This window comes from Lichenostomus cassidix, chromosome 15 (genome assembly GCF_008360975.1).
Source record: "Lichenostomus cassidix isolate B80296 chromosome 15, HeHo_3.0, whole genome shotgun sequence".
In the NCBI taxonomy this organism is placed as follows: domain Eukaryota; kingdom Metazoa; phylum Chordata; class Aves; order Passeriformes; family Meliphagidae; genus Lichenostomus; species Lichenostomus cassidix.
The window spans coordinates 2,771,990-2,787,378 of record NC_139496.1 but is presented as its reverse complement, the minus strand read 5'-3'; the positions used below and the strand labels follow the sequence as shown (position 1 = coordinate 2,787,378).

The 15,389-nt window shown below is 43.7% G+C and overlaps 1 protein-coding gene across 1 annotated transcript; it reads left to right on the top strand.

Moving 5' to 3' along the window:
• Positions 1-742: 742 nt before the first annotated feature.
• Positions 743-13,719, top strand: ANAPC5 (anaphase promoting complex subunit 5). The gene is made up of 17 exons (XM_085075487.1): positions 743-996; positions 1,075-1,154; positions 1,765-1,874; positions 2,320-2,515; positions 3,469-3,535; positions 4,293-4,394; positions 5,514-5,704; positions 6,533-6,614; positions 7,288-7,377; positions 8,296-8,477; positions 8,942-9,077; positions 9,307-9,381; positions 10,172-10,293; positions 11,407-11,514; positions 12,037-12,184; positions 12,770-12,932; positions 13,283-13,719. The coding sequence occupies exons 1-17, from the start codon at positions 793-795 to the stop codon at positions 13,495-13,497; spliced, it is 2,271 nt and encodes a 756-aa protein (XP_084931613.1). The 5' UTR covers positions 743-792; the 3' UTR covers positions 13,498-13,719.
• Positions 13,720-15,389: the final 1,670 nt, after the last annotated feature.

Sequence of the window (15,389 nt, the reverse complement as noted above, 5' to 3'; positions counted from 1 at the left end):
CTGTCAATCACAGGACCATTAAAGTCGGAAAAGACTTCCAAGATCAAGTCCAACCTGTGACCAACCACCAAACCCTATTTCAAAGTGTCTACTTGGTTTTTTGACACTTCCAGGCATGCTGAAGCAGTCAGCCCCTTCCAATGCTTCACCACTCTTTCAGTGATGAAATTTTTGCTAATATCCACCCTGATCCTCCCCTGGCCAGCCTGAGGCTGTTCCCTCTCCTGCTGTCCCTGTTCCATAGGAGCACAGCCTGACCCCCTGGCTGTCCCTCCTGTCAGCAGCTGTGCAGAGCCACAAGGCCTCTTCAGCCTCCTTTTCTCCAGGCTGAGCCCTTCCCCAGCTCCCTACAGCCCCTTCCCAGCTCCATTCCCTTCCCTGGACATTCTCCAGTCCCTCTCAGCGTCTCTCTCGCCGTGAGGGGCCCAGAACTGACCCCAGGCTTTGCGGTGCCTCAGCAGCGCGGGCTCAGAGGGCACATGTCAGTTTCCTCATGCAGTACATAACTCCTCAGGGCTGCAGCCGCCCAGGAGCAGCCCATCCCTTCCTGTCCAGCCGCGGCCTGGCCGCAGCTCGGGGCGGTTCGGGGGAAGCAACGCCGCGCCCGCGCGGACCCTTCTCTCCGCGGAACGTCTCTCTCGCGCCCGGCGCACCGGGCGGCCCCGCCGTGCCGGCGCACAGCCCCTCCCCTGATTGGCTGCGGCGCGGCGCTCGCGCCGGCGGCGGAGGCGGCGATTGGCCGGCGGGGCGGGCGCGCGCGGTTTCCCGGGCGACGGGCGGCCCGGCGGCGCCATGGCGAGCGTGCACGAGAGCTTGTACTTCAACCCGATGCTGACGAACGGCGTGGTGCACGCCAACGTGTTCGGCGTCCGCGACTGGGTCACCCCGCACAAGATGGCCCTGCTCGTGCTCCTCAGCGAGCTGGGCCGCGCCGGCGCGCAGCTCGGCCTGCTGGAGCGGCGGCGGCTCAACCGGCTGCTGCTGCCGCTGCTGCAGGTCGGGCCCGGGCTGGGCGGGGGGAGGGGCGAGCCCGTTGTGTCGCGGCCTGTCGCGACATGTCGCTGTGCTCCGCAGGGTCCGGATATGGCGCTGTCGCGGCTGCGCAAGGCCATCGAGGAGTGCTGCCCGCACCTGGCCGGCTCGGTTCACATCAGGTGCGGGAGCGGGGCGGGAGGAGCCGCTGAGGCCTCTGTGGGTCTCCGCGCTGTTGGTGTGCGCTGGGAGCGCTGAGAAGTGCTCTAGAACATGCAAATGCCAGGAGTTAACAGCGTACATTTGGGCCAAAGCTCTTCTTCGACAGTTTTCTTAGTTGTCATAGCTAAGTTCTGAAAGGCACAAACATTGAAGCCATCGTAGTTCCTGTGGGACAGGATGATCTGTTGTGATATCAGATAACTCACTGAACAGCAACAATTCCAAAAATCTGATCAGTCAAAAAATTAAATTAAAAAAAATTAGTTCCTATTTATTTTAAGAATAGCCATCTTGTGTAACTGTTCTCTTTTTATAAAGAAAAAGAGCAAAAAAATTTACAAACTTAATTGCTGGGCTTTTAAAAAGAAAAAAAAAGACCAAATATGATTATTATTTGGCTTCTTATTTAATATGAGCTTATTTATCTCAGTATGAAAACCTCCTGGGCCCAAGAAATTAGTTACCAGTTGTTTCTGTTTGTGTTTACTCATTTATACAGGAAGCAGGAGAATATTTTATATGGTGTCTATATTAATAGCCTAAAAAATGTCATTTTCTTCCCCTGTTTAGGTTAAAACTTATGGCAGAAGGAGAACTGAAAGATATGGAACAATTTTTTGATGACCTTTCAGATTCGTTCTCAGGGACAGAGCCAGAAGTTCATAAAACAAGTGTAGTAGGTAAATAATTGTTACCCATAAGCTATTTTTGATGTGATAGCTATCACTGTTGTGATTCCCTCAGGATACAGCTTTTGGGTTTTTCCCCTAGGGAGGTGTAAAATTGCAGAATGTAATTTTTCTCTTGCTTGGATATTGCATATTAACCAATAGTTTGGCACATTGTGAGGTTGTTACTGATACAAACATCACAAATTATGTGATACAAATATCACAATTTATCAGTGATATTTGCTGCTAAATTAAGACCAGATTTACACCCTGCAAAATTGAGTTGTATAATTTGTTAGGCTGAGATGAGACTCTTAATTCCTATCCAATTCCCATTAATTTCTGTTTAATGAGGACCTAAATGATGTTGTTTAAGCTCCTGGCTACAATCTCAGTCTCCTGTGTGAAGCAGCACCTGACAGACCGTGCTCACAGCAGGTGTTTCCCTCTCCAGGTCTGTTCCTGCGCCACATGATCCTGGCATACAACAAACTTTCCTTTAGCCAGGTCTACAAACTTTACACAGCACTCCAGCAGTACTTCCAGAAGGATGAGAAAAAGAATGGAGCTGATGAGAGTGAGATGGAGCTGACAAACCCAGAGGAGCTGGATGGGAAAATGGAGAAAGAAGAACTTGATGGGCCTTTAAGGTGATATATTCCTGTTGAAGTCTTTTCCACCTGTAAAGAAAATGAATCTGTTATTTTTTTTAAAGCCTCCTAGAGCCAGGCTGAGCTTTGTGGCCGCTCGTTTCCTTGGTGCCACCATGTGGTAACATTTGTCAGTGGCTCGTGAAGGTGGCACTGCCCCATCCTCATTGCTGCCCACAATTTCCCACTGCTGAATGACTTCTCTCCTTGTCACCTACTAAAATTGTTGGAGAGTTCACTTCTGCTTCCAACAAGGAAAGATTGCTCCATAAGGAGAAGTTGAATGGTTTTGGTTTTCTTTCCACCCTCCTTCAAAAAAAAGAATTTGTGTTTGTTTACCTCAAAAAGGAGAAGCAAATACTGAGAGTTTTCACCTGCTAAAGAAGTGCTCCACTGTAAGAATAATTCTGAAAGTATTTTATGTATCCATGTATTTAAAATATACTTTGCAAACTGTATAAACTTATACAAAGTTGCTGCAGCATGAGTCAGACAGCATCTTTTGGGGTCTGGCTGTGTGCTGTACTTGGTGTCTTTCCATGGATAAACTTTTTGCAGAACAGCTGTTTTCAGGAGTGATGGATGTGGCCAAAGTGCCAGTTCATCTCCTTGGCACTGCCTTCAGAAGACAGAAAAAACAGAGCAAAGCCATTTGAATGTGTCAACCCCAAATCTCTCTGCAGTTTTTCTGTAGGGTTTTTTTGGGTGTATTTAGGGTAATGTTGCTCTCGACTATGGTCTGTGCAGGTTGAAGCTGAACTGTGTGAAATCATTTGGATTGCTGACTTTGATGTAGTAAATTTTAGTCTTTATTAAGTTTTCTCAGTTTTCTTTCATGCTTTCAGCTATAATACCTCTGAAAACTTAATAAAGCAAAAGTGTGGGATGTCTGATAAAATGTATTTCTATGTTGTCTTTCCTTGCCTCTGTTTCTAACAAGTGTTTCTTACCAGGGAAGAAGAGATAGCCTGCAGTGGGCCTCTTTCCCAGAAACAAGCAGAGTATTTTCTTTCTCAGCAGGTATGTTAATTCTGAATAAGGTGGAGGAAATGTTCCATAACATTAATTTCACCTTGAATTTCATCCACAGTGTCAGACATGATGTTTTCTCTGATCTGGTAACGACTTGTTGATATCTTGCATGTTGTTGCTCAGTATGAGCACTTGGGGCTATGAGTGTTTTATCCAGACATGTCACCATATGCTGATATTTGGTTCTGAGAAGGTCCTTCTGCTCTGCTTGCCTCACATTTCTGTAAAATGTGCAGTTTTGTTGGTTATTCCAGCTGGTAAATAAAAAAGGAAACAGAAATACACATGGACGCAAATGTCAGTAATTCAATAGTCAGTAATGCTAATTCTAGTAACTACATTTTTGTAATTTTTTATTAATTGAACTGCTTGCCAAAGCAAACTGTGGATTTATTGTATTTGTTTTCCTGAGGGTTTTTTTAGTGGTTTTTTTTGTATGAGAAGATATATGTAATTCCAGTGAGCAATGTGTGGCATTAGTTCTTCAGAGAGAAACTTTACCAGGATTCTTTAAGTGCCTTTAAACAGTCCTTTGAATGAGGTTTTTTTTTGTCTCTCTGATTTCTGGAAAGTGAATATAATATAGAATCCAACTGCCACTGTCATAGTAGACAGAGCTGCTACAAAATCTTCTTTAGTGTCTTCTTCAAGCAGATAACAACCTGACAATCCTGTACCACAATACATTTATAACCCTCCTGATGGAGTTGCATATCTTATTTGTACTGTTCAAATTTTATTCCAGGCTTCTTTATTAAAGAATGATGAGACAAAGGCTCTTGCTCCAGCATCTTTACAAAAGGAATTGAACAACTTGTTAAAATTTAATCCAGACTTTGCTGAGGCAGTAAGTATGTTTTTCTTCATCCAGAATGGTTGTAAAAGGATTTCTTATCTCTAGGACAGGATTATTTGGGAGTAATTTATTCTCTGTTGAAATATAAGTAGATGATAAAAGTGTGAGCAAGTTGCATGTAAATGTTTAGTAATTCAGACTAAAACTCCTGAAGGTACAAAAACCTTAATTAAGCAAAGTACTTCCCCCTCATGCACAGATATAAGCTTCTTAATTTTGGTGGGACTGAGTGCATTCTTGTTCAACTAAATCTAAAATTTACTTCTTTAACCCACATTTTCCTAAGGAATTTCAGGCCTCATACACCTGTAGTTTAAAAATCAGTATTAAGTGCAATAGCTGTTGATTTTGCTGGTTGATGTTCACTTTGCTTCTGGTGCTTAATAGCAATTTATACTGAAAGCCATAGACAACTCCTGCTGAGGGGTGTTTCCAGACTTGTGGTGTGAACTCTTGCTTTGTCCCTCAACAGTTTTTTCTTGAGCAACTTCCATAAGTTCAACTCTTTTCTGCTTTACTTTCTATCTCTTCCTCCCAGCAGCCCTGGGCTGAGGCAGACAGGATTTTCCTTGCTGCTGTTGGGAAGAGTATCCTAAAAAAGGCTGCCATAGTCCCAGGCTGGACTTCACAGCATAAAAGATTATCCTGCCCAGATCTCGATGCCAAAAAGAAAATACCTCATTTTAGCATCTCCTTTCTATCTGCACAGCATTTGGAAGCAGTGCTGATGATTTTAGTATCATCCTGAGTGGAGACACTGTGGGAGCCCTGCTTCCATTCCCCCTGTCACAGCACAGATAAATAAAGTGATTCCTCCTCTGGAGAGACCTCAGACTGGCTGGGATCATTCTGACAGCCAGATCTTGTAATCTTCACCATTTGGCACATCCTGCTAGGGCAGACAACCAGTTTTGTCCAAGAAATTACCCAATTTTATCCAGAAATTCTGCACAGGTAGTGTCAGTATTGGTGCAACTTCTGATCCAGCATGCACTTCCCTGGCTGTGCAGCATTTCATGGTTCTGTATGTTGGACTAAAATACCTACAGTTATAAACAAAAACTGGCTTAAAATCTGTACAATTAAAGCTGATTTTGCTTCACTTTCCAGCATTATTTAAGCTACTTAAACAGCCTCAGAGTGCAAGATGTCTTCAGTTCCACCCACAGCCTGCTGCATTACTTTGACCGGTTGATCCTCACGGGGGCAGAGAGCAAAAGCAACGGCGATGAGGGCTACGGGAGGAGCCTGCGCTACGCCGCGCTCAACCTGGCCGCCCTGCACTGCCGCTTCGGCCACTAGTAAGGGGTCAGGGAGGGCTTCACCCTGGGCACCTCAAGGTTCTGACAAAGAGACCCTCCCTTCCCTTCAGGGGCTTTCTCTCAGCAGCTGTGGTTGCGTTGGGATGGTGGTGTGATGTTGATTTGTTTGGGTTCGGTTTTGTTTTTACATTTATTTGGTTTCCATAATAACTGAGCCATCTATGAGTTGACATTTGGCTGTGTCCTGGGTATTTTAAGTGTTCAATTATATTTCCCTGACCTCAGAAGGGTCAGTGGGCATGAATGCCTATTTTCATCCATATTCTCAAGTGTGGTTGGTTTTCTGTTACCATTCAAGTCAACATAGAACTGATGATCTAAAAAGAATAATTTTTAAAAAAAGCCATCTGAACTTTTAACATATAAAATGCCATATGGGTGGGATTTATTCTGTTGATAAAGCTACCCTACCCATCTTCACTTATGGTTTGCATTTATTGATTGCTGCCTGGAGGCATCATGTAAAAGGACTGGAGAGGGGAAGGACACTGCAAAGTTGAGAGCAACAATTTCTACACAGGCAGATTCTAAATGTTGCCCCTGTTCAAAGAATAACTTGGCACCATGGCATGGACAGGGTCTGAAAGCCTACATTGGGGTTACAGCTGCATTTTGGTTTGCAGATGCTGTCAGGCTTATTGTCCTCAAAACCAGAATGTACTGCTGAGTGCTGTGAGGAAAACACAGGCTGTTAAATCAGAGATCTGAGTGCATTATGCATAATTCAGATCAATATTTCTCTGGATCAGGATGCTGTATCTTAAGCACTGTGGGAATACTAATTGTTCTCTCCCTGTCTGCTCCTAGCCAGCAGGCTGAACTTGCACTTCAGGAAGCCATCAGGATTGCCCAGGAGTCCAACGACCACGTCTGCCTGCAGCACTGCCTGGTAAGGGCTGTGTTCAAATGGGGCTTGAGTGGTTTTGTTCAGTGGACTGTTGCAGAACTTCTTCTACAGCAGCATCTCACCCAGGGCATTTGACTGCCCAGCAGTGGGGTGACATTGCTCCTGTCATATGGGACACCCAGGGCAACAAACTGGGTGGTTTTGTTGCAGCTCAGGATTAATTTCTTAAGCAGGAGTTATGCCAGAGATCTCACTAGTAAGCTCAAAGTTTAGTCTTAGATGTTGTAAAAAGAAGTACTTCATAAGCTTCCTCCTTCCTGTCGAATTCTCAAAGGGTAACCAGCCACCTCTAGAGCAAGCAAAAGTGGGAGGAAAAGACTTGGATTTCTCTGGGGTTTTTTTCCTGTAATTAACATTATAATGAATTTACATCAATGGTATCAAACTCCTGAGGTGCTGCATTCCACAGTTCCCTGTATTTTTGTGCATCACTGAACCTCCAGCATTGGCTGGTGCCACACAAGCATTCCAGCCTGGCTGCACTTCTGATATGTTTTGCTGTGCAGCATTTAGTGGAAGTTTCCTTAGAATCAATTAATCCTCAAGTGGTTTGTATTTCCAGTGAGTTTTTGTGCATTCTCTAACAGCAAGCCAACTTAAAAGTGTTGCAGCCAACAATTATTTGTGATGAGATTTTAATTCTTTTCCTTGCTAGAGCTGGTTGTACATCCTGGAGCAGAAGATATTTGATAGCTGTGTTCTGCTGGAGCACTCTGTGAACAAATCCTTACATTTTGGGCTGCCGGTGAGTCCATTTCATTGATCCTTAACTTTATTCTGGAGCAAACCCACGTGGTGATGAGAGTGTGTGATCAGAATTTTGGGTTTTGTGGCTCGTCTGTTCAAAATATATAACTGAATTTAAACAAACGTATTTTAACACTCCAAAATCCAGCTGTTTCTATGACTTTTTTTCTTTGTATTGACAAGCCAGAGTTCAGTTGCTTTAGAGCCCAGAGCATTATTGCAAGGCTCACTGGTTTTCCTTCTAAGTTGTTTGATTTTCAGGCAGAAAAGCTCTGTGACTACTGGCCCAGGCACCATTTTGGTACAATTTGGTGCTCAGAGGAGGTTCTTAGGCCTCTACCTTCCCTGCAGCTTAGTGCTGATGCCTCTAGTGGGGCTTTGAACACGTTTACTTATACAGCTCTGTCCCAGCTGTGAAATCTTGCAGGGTAGCCTTCCCTTTTGCTAGTTCATGCCCTGAATCTGTTGTCTTTTAATGTTTAGTTCTGTCTTCCCCAAATCCACAATTCCTTTGTTAAGAGAATTGTTCTAAAATGGACTAAACTGCTGTTATTGGGAGATAGGAGCAGCCATGGCTCCTCTGTGGGAAAGGGAAGGAAAGGAAAGGCTCTGTGTTTTCACAGTTGTTCTGGAGAAATCCAGGTACTGGTCCTGTCCTCCTCCATAAGATTTCTGTGTGGAGGAGTGGAAATTACCTTTCACATCCAACAAAATGACATTCACATATGTGTGGGTGTGCATAAGTGAGTATTTAAAGAAATGCCTGGAGCAGTGTTCCTTTGTCTGTGCTGTCTTTTTGGGATTCTTTTTGAGTAGTTTAGAACTGTGCTCCCATGTAATTTGCAAGCCTAGGGTACTCTGTTGTCTTCCAACACTGTAGGTATGTTGGTTTTTTTTTTTCCTCCCTTCTTCCCAGTATCTTGCTTCCTTGGGAATACAGTCCTTGGTTCAGCAAAGAGCTTTTGCAGGAAAGGCTGCCAACAAACTAATGGATGCCTTAAAAGATTCTGATCTGTTACACTGGAAGCACAGCCTGTCAGAGCTCATTGACATCAGCATTGCACAGAAAACAGCCATTTGGAGATTATACGGCCGCAGGTATTCGCTTTGTTTGGAACTCCTGGATTAGTTCCTGCACTTGTTAGCACATAATGCATTTATATAGGTGTAACAAGTGACTGTGTCTCTCCAGTGCACTAAAATAAAGCAATCAGACTGTGATTCAGTACAGGCTGAGTGCAATTATTTCCATTCTCCTGTGTTCCTTTAAAACTCATACTGAAGAAGAGAGTTTCCATTTAGTAGTGGCAAATAGATCATAAGTTGTTCCTGGGCCCCCACTTTCGGCATCTCTGTGCTTCAGCTGTGTGCAGCTTTCAGTCTGCAGTACTTGCTGTGCCTGCACAGTCCAGAGACCTTGGACAGCAGTTGTTTTACGAGTTTTCCTTCTCCCCAGGCCCTTGGTTTACCAGACAATGTAGACTGTTGTCATAACAAGACCATAGATTAAAAATGGTTGTTGTTTGCTGCTTGAAAACTAAAAGATAATTCTCTTGCACAAGCACCATGGCACTTCAGCAAGCCCAGACCTTGCTGAGCATGAACAGTCTGGAGGCTGTGAACGTGGGCGTTCAGCAGAACAACACCGAGTCCTTCGCCGTGGTGTTGTGTCACCTGGCAGAGCTGCACGCCGAGCAGGTGAGCTTTAGGGCTACTTGCACAAGTGGCATTTGCTGAGAGGACGTGTGGGTGGTACTGACAGAGAGTGCAAGACTTGGCTTGTGGGTTTTTCTGCCTTTAGCGCTGCTCTGGGGGCAGAGACAATGCAGGGTGTTTGCTTGGCAAGTCCCTTCCCCGAGGGTTGTGCTGAAAGGAAGGGGAGCAGGGCCTGCCCTGGTACATTAATCAGTGTTGTTCTGTGTTCCAGGGGTACTTTGCAGCTGCTTCTGAAATACTGAAACACCTAAAGGAGAGGTTCCCTCCCAACAGTCAGCATGCACAGGTAGAATACTTATCATTCAGCCTGCAAGTTATGTAACTATTACACAGTAAGATCTGAATCCCACTGCTCCTGAATTCTTTCCTCTGTATGCCTTGGGCTATACATTTTCTCATTTCCCTTGGCTCATCCTCATGGGAAGCTGTGCAGCATCAGCTTTTTTACAAAAGCATGGAAAAGCTGCCTCTGTTGTTTTCAGACTGGTGAGACATTTCTCTGACCACAGCCTTCTAAGATGAAGCTGTTTAAGTAGAAATTTCATTAACAGAGGAATATACATCTGCTTCATGAGCACACAGAGCAATTAAATGCTCTGCATTGATTTGGAGCTTCAAAGTTCTGTTTAATTAGTGCTGCTTATTTTGATATATTACAATCCAGAAATAACTGAGATAATAGGCTAATAACCTGGGTTTTGTGTGACTCTGGAAAATATTACCACAAGAGTCTGTAAGACAGTATTTACATTGAAGCATTTGAGATGTCATTAAATATGGTGTGGTTCCCTTTTCACATAAAACAAGTCTACTGTCTCAAAGCATTAGTAATGATTTAAAAGAGCCTTTTTACTTAAAATTCAGTCAAGTAGGTGAGCTTCGATATTGAAACATTAATCCAGACCTGAGCATTTCTGTTGAGGACAGTAATTCAGTAAATCCAATAATTGGACAGTGGAGTTAGTGTGTCTAGACATACATATCCACAGGGGAAAATAAAAAGTAAATTCTAACTTGGGTTTAGAAAATGAGGAGGCACAACTTCTAAAACTTGTTCCTGGATGTTCTTTGTTTAGCTTTGGATGCTGTTTGATCAGAAAATACAGTTTGAGCGAGCCATGAATGATGGCAGATACCACGTAGCAGATTCTCTTGTAGCAGGAATTACAGCACTTAATAGCATTGAAGGTGTATACAGGTAAGAAATCATGGATCTTCACGCACTTGCAGGTGTGCTCTGTGAAGATAATGAAATATTTAGCAAAATGACCACTGGCAGTCACATCTGCTTACATATTTCTCCTTTTCCAGAACTAGTTAAAGTCATTGTCTAACCTGTAGGGCTTATTCCCTTAGAGCATGTCCTGCAATAATAATTTGTAATTGTTTCTCTGGACTGGAATAGGTGAAGTTGGTGTTATTCCAGAGCTGTGAATCTGTTCTGGTAACTTCTTCAAAATCTGCCATACTCAAACTTGAGCACAAAGCAGATTTTTATGTCAAATAGCTGCGGAGGGAGCTCAGGCCTTGAGCAAATTCCTCCATGGCCTGGATTCTACATCTCCAAAATGGAACAATGTGATTTTTTTTTTTTTTTTCACTCATCTTAATGGGTTCTCATTTCTAAATGGGAATGACATGTTAAAAAATGTTACAGTTAAAAGTTGTTATTTGGTGAGTTTAAAAATCAGCTTACTGTTAAAATAATTTCTTGTTGATTTTCAATGAGGCAAAACACCTAAAAGCAGCCAGTGCCAGTCAGCTGGAAGATCAGTATTCAAGCTGTGGGACCTGATGCTTGTCCTTCTGGAATTGGACTGATCATGAATTCCCTGATCTTTAAATATTCTGCTCAGTGTCTGGTTCAGGGTGTTTGTACCCATCCCCTGCTGCTGTGCATTTGGTCCTGACTTCCCTGTTCTCCATTTTCCTGTTGCTCTGTATCCTTTTTAGCTGAAGCCAATTTTAGCTGCTTTACCTCATACCTGTTTTTCTCACAGATAATTACTTGTGCTTTCTAGCTTGCATGTCCTCCCTCTTCTGCTGCCTGTTTGGCCTTTGGTTTTGGCAATCCCTGGTTTCTATCTAAAGCTGTTTTATGAGTTTGATCCTTTCTGCCTGGGAGTTGTCCAGTTGGCACCAGGGAGATCTGTTTTTCCTCCTGTCTGCATGTGCAGCATGTGTACACTTTGTCAGGGTGCCAGTCTGCAGTTACAAGAAACACAGGTCACAAAATAGAGATCTGTTTTACTGTGTTCTGAAGGGCAGAAAAATACAAAAATACAGTGATGTTTTCTTTCTACCATGACAGAAAAGCCATTGTATTGAAAGCCCAAAATCAAATGTCAGAGGCACACAAACTTCTGCAGAAATTGTTGATCCACTGCCAGAAAATCAAGAACACCGAGATGGTGATTAGGTAAGAATGTTTCATTTTCAGAGTGTTAAAGCCACTTTGCAGTGATTAGAATCAGCCATTTCAATTTGTCTGTGTTCAGACTTCACTGGTCTTCAGATTACCTGCTGTGATTCTGAGATTACAAAGTCATTTCAATTATTAATCTCGCTGTGGAGGAATCCTCAAAATATCATGGCATTGAAACCTAGTTATTTTTAAGATGTAAACTAAAAGGCGGTAAACTTAAAGTTCCATGAAGAATCATTGAAGAAGGAAACACTGCATCTAAAATAAATAGGGAATGGGAATGTGTGTGTGTGTAGTTCTACCTTGGTGTAAATCTTCAGAGCAGATACAGCATTATTTAATCTTTTGTATGCCTGTGGCATTTCCTCTTAAGGGTGTAATTTAAATTTATTGTATAAGCAGCAGCGTAATTCATAATAAAACCAATACCATATGGATGGAATAATTCCTTGGGAAACAAATGGACATTTTTCATGCAGAGCAAAGGTTTGTAACTGTTTGCCCCTGTTTGGTTAGTGTGCTGCTGTCCATAGCAGAGCTGTACTGGAGATCCTCGTGTCACACCATAGCGCTGCCGGTGCTGCTCCAGGCTCTGGCCCTCGCTCGGGAATACAGCCTGCAGTACTTGGCTTCTGAAACTGTGCTGAACTTGGCTTTCTCCCAGGTAGGTCTGATTTGTGTTTTCACAGGGCTGCAGGGCAACATTTATTCTGGGCATCTGAATGCTGTTTTTACTCCTGTGAGATTTAAGAACACAACCTTGTTGGAATTAAATTATTGATTCTGAAGAAGCATACTCTGAATGTGAAAGCTTTCGAGGAAGTTAATAAAAGTCAAGTTTCATGTGCATCACTAAAATGTATAGTTATTGTATATAATTAAGCAGCATAAAATTGCCCTGTCTTGATGTCTTCAGTTATTTTTTCATGCTAGTATTTCGGCTTTCTACACAGGTTGGCTTGCGTATCAAAAATAATGTTGGTAATGAGTTCAGTTATATTGTTTATTCTGAGAGACATGGCTGGCAGCACTGACTGAGTGGAGAAGCCATTCCCAATCATTTCAGAGAGCAGCTCATTTCTAGAGACAAGTTTTGATTTAGATGAAAATTGTGGGGAAAAAGCTGAAAAAAAAAATGGTGTGTTACATCATGTTGTTAGAAACAGACATGGCTTATGTTGGGGCTCCCTGAAGAAGCTGCTCATACCAGTGGACTCCAGTGTGAGACCAGCAAGTATTTCTCTTCCAGCTGATCCTTGGCATTCCTGAGCAAGCCCTGAATATCCTGCACATGGCAATAGAACCTATCCTGGCCCACGGAGCTGTTCTGGACAAAGGCTGTGCCATGTTCTTGGTGGCCAAATGTCAGGTGGCTTCTGCAGCTTCCTACACTCCACAAAAGAAGATTGAAGGTAGTGTGACAAGTAATTCTCTCTGAAACTGTGCTCAAAAGTGCAAACCAGTGTCTGTACTGGAATCCTGCTACACCAGAGTGTGTTACCTGGTTATTGGATACAAAATTAATTTGGAATTACCAACAGACGTTTTATAATGGAACATTGTTTATCTGCATACTTTCACACACGTATTTTGCAGCAAAGGCTGAATAATAGAAACTAGCTGAGAGACCATGTTGCTAAGACACAAATGGTTTTGAAAAGCTGAGGAATTTATAATTGGGCTCCTTCGACTTGAGCTGCCTTGCTTGGAGTTGTTACTGCGATATTTTCTTAAATATGACTGTCCCCCTTTTTCCCCACAGCTTTGGAATCTGCTATCTTGAATCTAAATGAAGCCAAGGCTTACTTTGCCAAAGTGGACTGCAAAGAGCAGCTCAGAGACGTTCTCTACTTCCAAGCGCGGCTGTTCCACACCCTCGGCAAGACCCAGGAAAGGAACAAATGTGCCATGTTGTTCCGTCAGTTGCACCAGGAACTGCCAGCACATGGTGTCCCCTTAATCAACGCCTTCAAGTGATGCATTTAAAGATGAGATTTGTTTGTTTTCCTGCTTTGTTTTGTTGGTTTTTTTTTTTTTACAAATGTCTTTTTATTGTCTTCAGATGTCCCTGTTCAGAGTAACTGCCAATAAATCATAGTCTGCTCTTGAACAAAATTAGGTTTTGTAACACAGTTTTCCACCCATTTCACTTGTATTCTGTACTTGAAATTAAAAAATGAATATGGAAAAAAGAGAAAAGACCCTCTCGACTGTGTTATAAACACACTGAGGGAAGTAGTGCAGTCACGATGAAATAGCGTTCTGTTCTTAGTAGTGACATTTCCAGAATCAATGCAGGCTTTATGAACACTGGGGTACAAAAAATACTGGAAAATGTAGGCAAAGATCCTTTGTGCTCTTTTTAAGTGGTATGGAAGGGGGAGTGTCATTTAAAACGTGTTGTTGCTTTTAACCTGTCTGCAGTTGCTGTTTACGCTGTAGAAACAGATGGTGCTGGCAGAAGGGAAAAAACCAGGGTTCAGTCAGAGAGGTGTAACGGTGCAAAGTCCTTGCACTGTTGTTCCATGTGTCCTTGTGCAGAGGGGGGATGAGGAGAGTGAAGAGTGGGAAACAAAAGCCCCAGCTCCCCTGAAATTATTTTATTGTGTGTGTTCTCCCCTCAGCACTGTGTATCATTCACCTGCTCTGCTTTTATGGGTGAATAGATGGAGATCACACCTGACTGAAGGGGCCTCCAAGAAATCTGGAGAGGGACTTGGGACAAGGGCCTGGAGTGACAGGACAAGGGGGAATGGCTTCCCACTACCAGAGGACAGGGTTAGATGGTAAAATGGGGAGAAATTCTTTCCTGTGAGGGTGGTGAGGCCCTGGCCCAGGTTGCCCAGAGAAGCCGTGGCTGCCCCATCCCTGGAAGTGTCCAAAGCCAGGCTGGATGAGGCTTGAAGCAGCCTGGGATGGCAGAAGGTGTCTCTGTGCATGAGATGGTCGTTGAAGTGCCTTCTAACCCAAACCATTCTATAACTGAATGTCTGATGTGCTGGCATTGACTGCTAGCAATGAGATCCTCATTTTGAAAGAAAATTTCATTTTGGCTATAGTGTGGGATTTGAGGGCAGATGGAACTGCACTTCTGTGAGTGTAAACCTTTTGTGGGTGCCAGTCACCTGGTGACTACATAAAAGCTGAACATCATTAAACACCAGGAGATACCCTGTCTGGAAGCAGTAGATTTAACGGTGGCATTGTAAGCAACGAGAAAGCCAGACCAGACCTAAACCTGGTTCTGCTGGAGCCCTGCCAGGTAAGGAGGAAGAGAGAAGCATGAAGGTGTGGTTGAGACAAGGATAGTCCAGTGTTTACACATACCGTTAATTAGTGCTGCATCGGGGCTGTTGGCAGATCATCAGGGCCTTGATCTTAAAACAGTGACTGTTTTAACGCCAGTAGTGACTCGGCTGTGTTTTAACCAACATCGAGGAGTTTAATCCTTAAAATGTTTGGCGCACCGACCACGTTACAGTAAGTGCATAAATCTGATTTTTAGAGTGGCTTTTAAGATTCTGGTCGGAAATACAGTGTTTATCCACAGAGCTGGCACGGAGGCCTGGCTCTGCTCTGGGGAGCTCTACAGTGTCAAAGTCGTGCCCACAAACGAGTCTTGAAGCAAAATAAGGAAGCGGGTTTGGCCAGCTGTGGCATTTGCATCTGCTCAAGGCTGAAGCTGTAGCATCGCGAAAGAAAACCGCGGGTGAGCTTGGTGCAGAAATGGTGCTGGATGGAAACACAAACAAACGCCAAATAATGGACAAAGCAAGGGGTATGTTTACCGAGGGCTGGTGCCAGCGGGGGTGTTAAAGGCCGTGCCCGTGAACTCTGTCTCAGCGCTACAGAGCTGCCAGCTTGGGTGG